At 29.5% G+C, this 10,264-nt stretch overlaps 1 protein-coding gene across 2 annotated transcripts in view; it reads left to right on the top strand.

The window, feature by feature from the left end:
- Nucleotides 1–6,650: 6,650 nt before the first annotated feature.
- Nucleotides 6,651–10,264, top strand: part of LOC123275246 (apoptosis-resistant E3 ubiquitin protein ligase 1) — a 32,886-nt gene continuing 29,272 nt past the window's right edge. The window contains exons 1-2 of one of the 2 annotated variants that reach the window (XM_044743230.1): nt 6,651–6,892; nt 7,178–7,371. In XM_044743230.1, coding sequence (XP_044599165.1) covers nt 7,194–7,371 — 178 coding nt within the window. In that variant the 5' untranslated portion in view covers nt 6,651–6,892; nt 7,178–7,193. The remainder of the gene's footprint in view (nt 6,893–7,177; nt 7,372–10,264) is intronic. The other variant, XM_044743229.1, reaches the window with a different exon arrangement.

Genomic DNA, 10,264 nt, shown 5'->3' with positions numbered 1-10,264 from the left:
TAAAATAATAACAATCGAGGACTCGGTTGGATTGACACGAAAAAAAGCAAGGATTTCACCCGCTACTCAATGAGTTCTACATCCGCGGATGATTTACCAGAGCTCAGCCTCTGCTACACCTTGAGTGAAAAATAGTTACGGCACTTGGGATGCTAAAGTAACTATTACTCTAGACTTAACTCTTGTACTTATGTACTGACTTATATTAGCCCAGTCTAACCAACTAAGAATAAGCACTTGTTGTAAGTCTAAGTCTCTGTAAGCCGTAAGCTACAAGTCTTTGAGGCTCAAGTATAAAGCCTCCAGCACAACAACCAATAAGCAAGTATATCCAAGCTTCCAAACACATTCGTCAGACTGCCTTTCACCTGTTTTTCTTTCGACTATTATAAATGCATCGTTTACCCAGGAATCTATCGTTTACAGAAAAAGACAAATCACTGGCTGCTATTTAGTTATTTCATAGCTCTCTGCTCTCTTGACGTATCTTTACTTGCAAAAAGGTACTATCATCAGTGATGAGAAAGTTTAACTTTAACTAGGCTGCTACTTTACGTTTTTTTATTTACACTGTTATTATCATTATCATTATTTAAATTAGTGCAAAATATCTTATTTAATCAAAATAAAGTCAACTTTCATTTAATTTACCGAAAAATTTGAATTTAAAAATTTTATCATTTATTTTTTGTTAAAACATTATTATTATGACTATTGGTTTGATAAAAATGAAAATAAAATGTACCTTTGGATCTATGAATTCAATCTTATAATTTAGATGAAAATGTATCTTGTAAAAAAACTATTCGTAACGTGATTGGTCAAATATATCATAAGCAGGAAAATATATATAATTCCATACTAACATTCATACGCGTGCTTGCGCGCACAACGTATACTAGTAATAAATATAGTTTCGTAAATAATATAAATACATAAATATATTTATGAATAGCAAATAATATATAATACTTATATAAAATATTAATAACGTACTGAATAAACATTTTCCAGTGTCAAAAGACAAGTTGGTGTGCCGAGTTGTGGTACTACTCCATGTTCGTGACCATATTCAGAGGCTCGTAAAGTATGTGTCCAGACAGGGGTAAGTACGTGTGCTGAGTGTACATACACTGCATAACATATTAAATGTGTGCGGATGTGTGCTTATTCTACACTAGTATGCATATGCATAGAAAATAACTATATGTTTATAAATACATACATAGATAGATACTACGAACATCATTTAAATTACGATCTAGACCTCGATCACCTCTGTTTTCATAGTGTATAATCACCAGGAGGGTGGGATATCGCCGTAGATAAGCATGCCATTAAAAAAAGTGCAAGCGAGCTTTTACAATTGTTAGCTACTCTCGCCCACTGCTGAATCAAAACTTTTCTATACAAAACTAACGCGGAAATGCTAACTGAAAAATTTTTTATTTAAATTTAAATTTAAATTAAAAATAATTAACGCCTATTCGTTTAATCGGTTAAATTCAGCTGAGTTTGCTCCCAAGAATTTATTTTTTATCAGATTTAATTAACGGATTAATCGGAGTAATGAATTTAAAGGAAAAAAAAAAAAAGGGAAAGACGATTAATTGATAAGGAAAACATTTGTTTGTGAAATTGTTGAGAAAACTTTGAAAGTGTTATTTTATAGCTGTAAACAGATTCCGTGAGAGTTTAATGATCAAGTTAAATTGTCGAGATGCCGATGTTCAGCATCCAGCAGGAGAGGAGCCAAGTGATACGCCACAGAATACCATCATCATGATAATAATAATGAGTGGTAGCAACAGTAGCAACATAGGTGGTATGGTATCATATACTTAAATTGATTGATGGGAAAGAAAAACCGGATAATCAAGTGACATTTTATGGTATCGGTAAAAGGGGAGGAGAGATGAAATGAGAATTAATCATCGGTAAGAGCGTGTTAGATATAGTTACCAGACTGTGAATACACTGCAGAATGCATCGTATGGTATTGGGCATGTTATGTCTTTTTCTTGTTAACGTTTCTCAACTTGAACTGTCACATATCGTCACACCCGCAGCGTACTACGTCGTGTGTGATACAAACCATTTCAGTCTGATCTTAACACATAACAATCATTGCTACCGCTTCTTCAACGTATCACGCTGTTGTACACATTACGGCCCAGCTGTCGCATTGACATAATTGACGCTTCTTTGATTTAATGATCAATGAGAAAAATACCGCGGCTAACTACACCAATCTCGTGGGTATGTACCATTCTATCGCGTGATTAAGCCATTACTGTCATTTCAGATATCCTAAATATCAGTTTTTCTATACTTTATCACCAAATACTTTGCATAATCATTTGATACTCGGACAAGCAATTTTATCAAGCTAGCAGTGACAGAGCCCATCTTAGACGGTCATTATTATTGATTTCTCGGAATCTAAACAAGCAATAATATTCTAAATAGAGCAACTAATTAGCAACAAATTTAGTACCACAAATAAATTTTGTTACTTGAATAATAAGTTAATGCCTGATGGATGAGTCCATGCTAGCTTGATAGAGCTCAATTTATGTGGCGTGACGTAAATTTAAAGATTGGTTAATTGCGTTCTATGGTATTCTCTTCTGGTTTCCAATTAAGGATTAGGTTACTGGCCTCACGTGGAGGATCCGGACAGTCGCAAGGAGTCAGTACAAGTTTGAACCTTGTGCGGAGGACCCGGGCGGTCGTATAAGGTCAATCTTCAGAGTCACAGAGAAGTGTTGAGAATCCAATGCCAAATCCGTCGAAATTCGCGATTACACACCTTAGTTCTTGTGGACAATATTGTTTTTAAGAAATTCTTAACTTAAATGTTATTTTTTAACGTAAATCGATAGAATTTTAAAACTCCCCCTAATTTTTCTGTCCTGACTCATTTAGGAGTCCTAGCTGGGGGTTCAACTTCAAAGTATCTTCAACTTGAATATTTTCTCATGGGAACAATACCTATATTTATTAGGAAAAATTTCTATGTAAACATAAAAATTTTGCCTTCGTGAAAATGAGAAAAACTCCTTCTTTTTTCGCCGTGTGATTTATAGATTTTAAAATAGGGATGGGCGATATCCATCGATGTTTCGACTATCGATATTCCGATGTCGATTTTTTTTGCTAACATCGCCCATCGTTATTTTAAAACTATGCAGAATGATACTTAGTTTCAGTGCTTAGGTGGTTTGACTTTACACAGTAAAAAATTTTGCATCATTACATCAAAAAATTTTGTGTTAAAAATTTTTATGTTAATTATTTAACACTTTTTTGTGTTGATTTAACATAATAAATGTTAAATTTACACATGAAAGTGTTAAATATTTAACACTAAGTTTTTTGACGCAAAATTTTTTACTGTGTAGAAAAAGTCACTGCATTTTGTGATTTCTCGATAGATTTATTTATTTAGATATTTCCATAATCAATTTATTTATTTATCACGCTAATTGAATTATAAATATATAAAAGATAATAAGTAAAACTATGATGAATATGAATTAGTTTTATTCTTATAGTATTCTCTTAAATGTAACATGGTAATCATTCCAATGTGAGTACAGCCAAAATCTATCATGATAATGATTACCATTTTACATCAGAAATACACTGATAAAAAAAATTAATCTAATTTAAGAAAATAATCTGAACTTAGAACATAATTTTGAAAAGTTTGATCATCTTGAATCCTGCCGAAAAATTATCGAATTCAGAAAGTATGTTGTTTCAAGTAAATTTTACTGCTGATTGAAAATGATCAATCTCTTCAAAATTATATTCTTCGTTCAAAAATTTTTCTCATGTATCAATTATTTTTATTATTCTTTTTTTTTCCGTGTATGCTATCTTCCTGCATTTTAGGTTTGATGTTTGTTTTGTAATTCAAGGTAAAAAGTTTTTTACAAAGTGTATTTAAAAAAATATGTAAGTACAACAAATACGACACTTTCTAATATGTCGCATCTTAAACAGTTGCGAGAGAAGAGTGATAAAAAATGAGTAAATAAATAAAAAAAAAAGGAACTAAGCGTTCAACTGCATTGAGGTCATGCCGTTGAATGAGTCCAATGGCCCGGTCTGGATACCTTTTGCGAGAAGAGTTGCAGACAGGTCGAAGCTCACGCTGCGGCTATCTCTGATGTCAATGAAGTTACTTTTTCATGTGCGATGTGTGATGAACAAACAGAACCTATAAGACTCGAGTACTTGATAAATTCCCCGAGGTGTCGTACTTGTCAAACGATCGTTAAGTGTAGTTTGTACATTTACGCCTAGGTCTCAGATCGGCTTGCTTGAACGAGTCCGGCAGCCAGGAACTCGGTCGCGACTATCTCTATTGACGCACGACGCGGTGACGCGACACAAGACGCCACCACAAGATCACGTCGTTGTTTGTCGAGACAATCCAACTTTAGAACTCTTCAAGTCCAAGCGGTTTTCTAACTTCAACTTCAACGAACTTACTTCGCTTCTATTTAGTTGTTAACATTGTCATTTTATTCAAAACAACAGCAAATTAATAATGACGTATCAAAGCAGTGCAATTTAACATTTAATTCTCAAGATCTACTAATCCTCTCTCTCTCTCTCTCTTTCTCTGACAAATCATATTTTTTTTTAATTCTTCGATGAAAATGTTTATTTTTCATAGTTTTTAATAAGATCAATTTTCACAAACTGATAAAAAATTAACTTGATTCAAGATAAAAATTCTTAGTCCCTCGGCTGAAAAGGGAAGCCCGTATGCACTTTTAGGTCCTTGGGTTCTGATAGCTGGTATTTACGTATTTTTTGCCGAAGATTACGACAACTAGGTTATTTTTCTCGCCGATGGTAAATTTAATTGTTAATAACAATTTAATCGTTCAAACTGCTATAACGCAGGAACGGCTGATTTGACTATAAAGAAATTAAGTAAAAATCGCCAGGTATGGAACAGCCTCTGTGACCATGGAGGAAATCAATCTTCTTTAGGTCTGAAAATCTTCTGTAGAAGGAACTCCCTAATTTCCATAAGTTTTCTTCCTTAACTTCCAGTTGACATCGAAAAATAAATTCTTAAAAGTCAAATTTCGGCTGTTTCTTCGCGTTCATGGCGTCTTTTGATCGATTATGGGTTTTAAAATTTTCGGTAGAGTGTACTCTTTAATTTTCATGAGTTTTTTTTCCTTAATCACCAGTGGACACGGAGAAATAAATTTTCAAATGCCAACATTTGATCAAATTAGATTAAAATTGCCGATTATGGGGCTGTTTCTCCATTTCCATGGGGTCGATTGAACTCTTATTGATTTTTTTACACTCTAGAATGTGTTCATTAAAGTTACTTATTCCGTTTATCTTTCATTTTTTTGCTGGACCCCGAGCTTCTAATTTTTTATCGTCTTTGTATTTTCTTTTTGCTTGTCGTATATCGATAGAATCCGTGGAATGCGTGCGCGCGACAGAGAGGTCAGACCGCTACTTCTCGATTTTCGCGTTATCTCTGAAAATATTCAGCTTATCAAAAAATTGATAAGACCAATTTTTGTTGGTTGTTAATTATAAACATTTTTTTTTATATAAACTTCCCTGTCAAATCAGCCGTTCCTGAGTTATAGTGGTTTAAACAATTTAATTGTTATTATCAATTAAATTGACCATCGGCGACCAAAATAACCTAGTTTTCCATAATAATTAGTAACAAATACGTAAACCCCAGTTATCAGAAATACGTAAACACCAGTTATCAGAACCTGAGAACCTAAAAGTGCATACGGGCTTCCTCTTCAGCCGAGGGACTATTTTTATATAATCTTACAAAGATAAATCGCAAGTTTATAAGTAAAGTTTATCTATCTTTATAGATTATAAAATCTACTTAAACCAACAATAATTTCTTTGTTCAATAACGTTTCAGCTTAATTCAAGACGAACATATTCTTCATAATGATTACCTCAGTTCAAGATTTTTTCTCTTGACTCAAGTTAATTTTTTTATTAGTTTATCATTGATCTTAATATAAAAGCCGTTTTGATAAATTATTTTCTGCTAATTTCTGCAGTTTACTGATGTAATAAAAATTCATTGATATGTTTCATATTTATTTTCATTATGAGTATATATCTTGTTTGACAAAGCACTCATTTTTCGATAAATATCTCAAGTTTTTTTTGTCGTCCATTAGTCATTTTTTTTTCTATTTCAATGAATTATTGATCACTTTTCCTAAGCTTAGAGATCTTGCTTTATTTACTTGAATATTTTGTTATTAAAATTCATATTTAAATCATTAATAAAAATAACTAAATTAAATTGAAAATTAATAAAATAACTGTAAAAACTTAATTTTTACATTGTTTAAAAATTTTTTTATAAATTTATTAATTATTACAATAATCATTGTAAATTTTATAAATAAAATTTTTTTTTTATATTGATCTATTATATCAACATTAAATTTACCACCGACAGATGTAGTTCCATATTTTTCTCCTAGATGGCAGCTCAAGATCAATGAACTACCCTGAAAGCTGTCTGACGTTTATAAAAACAGTGTTCTGTTTTCGGTAGACGAACACACTTCAATATCTAACAATCATTAATAATTATAATTGTCAATAGAATAACCCAACTTTTAAAAATGTATAAATTTTTTAAATGAATAATAATTTACAAAGATAAATAGTTGATCAAACAATTAAAAAAAATAATATCGATGAATGTCAGTGTCAAGTTACCGCTTCGTACTATTTAGTGTTTATTATTGTTTAATAGCAATTAATATCGCCTAAACAAACCATAAAAACTACAGTGATTTACAGTTTATCCGGGAACAAAAAAAATTATTAGATATTATCTCCTAAAAATGTGGTAAGAAACTAGATGTTTTTAAATGAAATTAATAAAACTTTTGCTGTCAAAATCAAATTAAACTATTAACCTCTAAAGAGAGCGAAAGATTAAATTTATTTTCATAAAATAAAATGAATTAATTTAAATAGCGGCGACGAAATATATTGAATTTAAATGAATGCGCTTTTATAGTAATGAAATGTCACGGTGAATAATGAATAAATTATATATTTATTTATTTATTTTATCATTTATGAATATATATTACTGTTAAATAAATATATTTTTGAATTATTTTTACAGATGAAGATTCTGAGCAATGGCACGATGGTCTACGGTATTGTCAGGAATATTTTTGGCATTGTCCATGGTATTGTCACTGGGTAAACTTTTGATGTTAGCAGCTGGAAATACCAATAATGGAGATTTAACGGAAGCTGATCAGTGGTTAGTTGAAAATGGATTGTCGCAATATCGCCAACTTTTTAAACAAAAAGGTATGAATTTTCATTCATATTAATTCTAATTTTATGATAATAGAAACAGCAGACATTTGATAATTATTCAAGCCATAAATTAACGAATTGATTAACAATTGATAAAAGAACTTTTGGAAATTTATGCGAATCTTTAGAAATACCAAATATTTTATAACACTGAAGTTGGCGGACATTAAAAATTTTTTCAGAATTTTATGGCAATTAAATTATTATAAAAAAAATTTAATTAAAAAATTTCACATGTGAAAATTAATAAAAATTACAAGTGAAAATTTTTTTATTATAATATATTTGTTATAAAAATTTTTAAAATTGACAGCTGACAGCTAACTTCAGTATCATATTTTTAATAATAATTTAAAAAAAAAACTCCATATTTTAAATTTTATCTAAAAATATTACTATGAAAAATTATTATTTTTTTTTGCGCTCCAAAATAAATTATCTGTCACTTGTTCTTTATAGTATCATAATTTTTTTTTATTGTTAGAAAATTGAAAAAAGTTTATTCATTGGAGATTGTATTTGATGATTGAACATATACTAGTTTTTTATCCCCCTAATTTAAGAGCTTTTATAAACGACTATACTTAAATTAATATTCGTCAAGATTGAAACGGGAAGATAGGTAGGGAAACGCTCACCAAAAGGGACGCAAACAAATAAACATGACGAAAAAAAAAATAGACGGGAGCTTCCAAGGCTTCTAAAAAGTGTTTTTTTTTTTTTTTGTGGGGAAAAAAGCGTTATTTCAAAAGAAAACTTGAGCTGCTTCTCCGGTTCGGTCGTCAAGTCTTGACCCTGATTTAGTATGAGGTAGTGCTTAGACTGAAAACAAAAAAAGTATAACAAAAACTGATGATAAGAAGGGTGTGATAGAGTTTTTTGTTGTTTCGATAAAGTTTTTGACACTAAATAAACTATTGAACGAATAAAAATGATGTATTTTTCAGATAGTCGTTGAAAACATTCGTAGCTTTCATAATTAAATCGATGAAAAAGAAATAAATTGCAAAATAGACAATATGAATTTAAACATATCTGTAGTTGCAATACAGTTTCTGTGTAATTTCCTGTGCACTCAGTCATTAAACTAAATGATAAATCTTATCGAATCATTTATATACTGTTTTTTATAATTTGTTACTAGCAAAATCAATTTATTTTTTATTAATTTTCTATTTTTATTGGGACGGTATGAAATAATTGAAAATAAATAAGTGGAAACTTCAAGATTGATAAAAAGCACATTAATATCTGAAAAGAACGACAAAAATACAAAGCAAAATAATCGATTTGTAATTTATATTATAATTTTAACGAAAGCTGTTTTTGAAACATTTTAACAAGAGCAAACTTATAATTTACCATCAAAAAGTTTGGATACAAACGTATTTATCTTTTCCTTTTCTATAAACTTACTCATCGATTACTTGATTTATAATTTCGTGTCATGAATTCAATGTTGAAATTACTTTGATAATCCTAAGACTTCAACAACTTTTCAGAGTTAAACTTTTTCAATATTTCATCTTGATACTTGGGTATTTTTTTTTAAGATATTCTTTGGAATTGCGTTCCATAATTTACCATCAACTTTTGATGCAAAAATTTTTTTCAACCACTAGATATTCAGAAAAACTATCATAGAAAGTGTAGAAGAAATTTCATTAAGAAGAATAAAAAATGACAAACTAAAAAAAAAAAAACTCTTACATAAATGAAATTGATAAAATTAATAGCCTCAAGCTATATTTCTGAGCTACGCTGGATCAAGTGGTGCAGATTTCATGATAAAAAGTAGTTCTTATGTATTTTTTTTTTTTTTTATTTATGATTATTCTTATGAATAGTTAATGAAAAAGTTTTGCAAATATTCGCATACACGCTGATGAAAAAAGTCCGACAATTCATCAAGGATTATACTTAATACATCAACGTTCAACTCCCCTACGCCTTATGAAGTAAAATAGTAAATTACGTGACCATTTGCAGGATAAAAATAAAACACCGTAATTTTGACGAAAATAAATCTTGAGTACAAAAAACCATTTTTGTTTGCACTAGGAGAGTGATAATGATAATACTCTAGAAGACTAATTTTGTTACAAAAGAGTAAAAATAATTCTCGAGCAAAAAAGTATTATTAAGACGTGAGTTAAATACTATCTGCTCCAAGTTCGCTATTGAAACTTCAATCCCTGAATTAGCATTAATTTTAGTTAACTATGGTAATTACCCAGTTCTTAACTTGAAACTTCGTCAATGAAGTTACTACTGTATCAAATTATATTATTATCTAGCGACCCTTTGGATACTTTTCTTTTAAAAAAATATTTTTTATAATAAAAATAGAATTAAAATTTGAAAATCGACTGAAACAATGCACAAAAATTGAGAATACATATCGTAAAAAGTAACTTTTTAGTAATACTATTTTATATTCTTTTATCACTACAACTTTCTGAATATTTTTAATCCATTAACTTCTTCATCGAGATAGTGCATTTTAAAAGTATTATATTCATGAACTTCTAGAATAAACAAAAAATAAAACATAAATTTGATAAACAAAATTTAGAATTCAATATTTGACATTTTTAATTTTATTACATGAATAAATAAAAAAACAATTTATTTTTAAACAAAGTAGCCATTCGGTAGCTTCAAAAAAATTTAACAAATTTTTTACGGCTTAAAATTAAGTATTTCAATTAAAATCAAAAGTTTAAAATATATCAAGTAAAAAATAAACATAATTTACAATATTATCCATAAACTACACAGTAAAAAATTTTTCCTCATTGCATAAAGTGTAAAAACGTTTGTGTAGAATTTAACACTTTAGTATGTTGATTCAACACAATAGAGTGTTGATTCAACACAGATT

This window comes from Cotesia glomerata, linkage group LG1, assembly GCF_020080835.1.
Source record: "Cotesia glomerata isolate CgM1 linkage group LG1, MPM_Cglom_v2.3, whole genome shotgun sequence".
NCBI classification, from domain to species: domain Eukaryota; kingdom Metazoa; phylum Arthropoda; class Insecta; order Hymenoptera; family Braconidae; genus Cotesia; species Cotesia glomerata.
The sequence above is the reverse complement of the archived record's forward strand: the minus strand, read 5'-3'. Positions and strand labels throughout refer to the sequence as shown.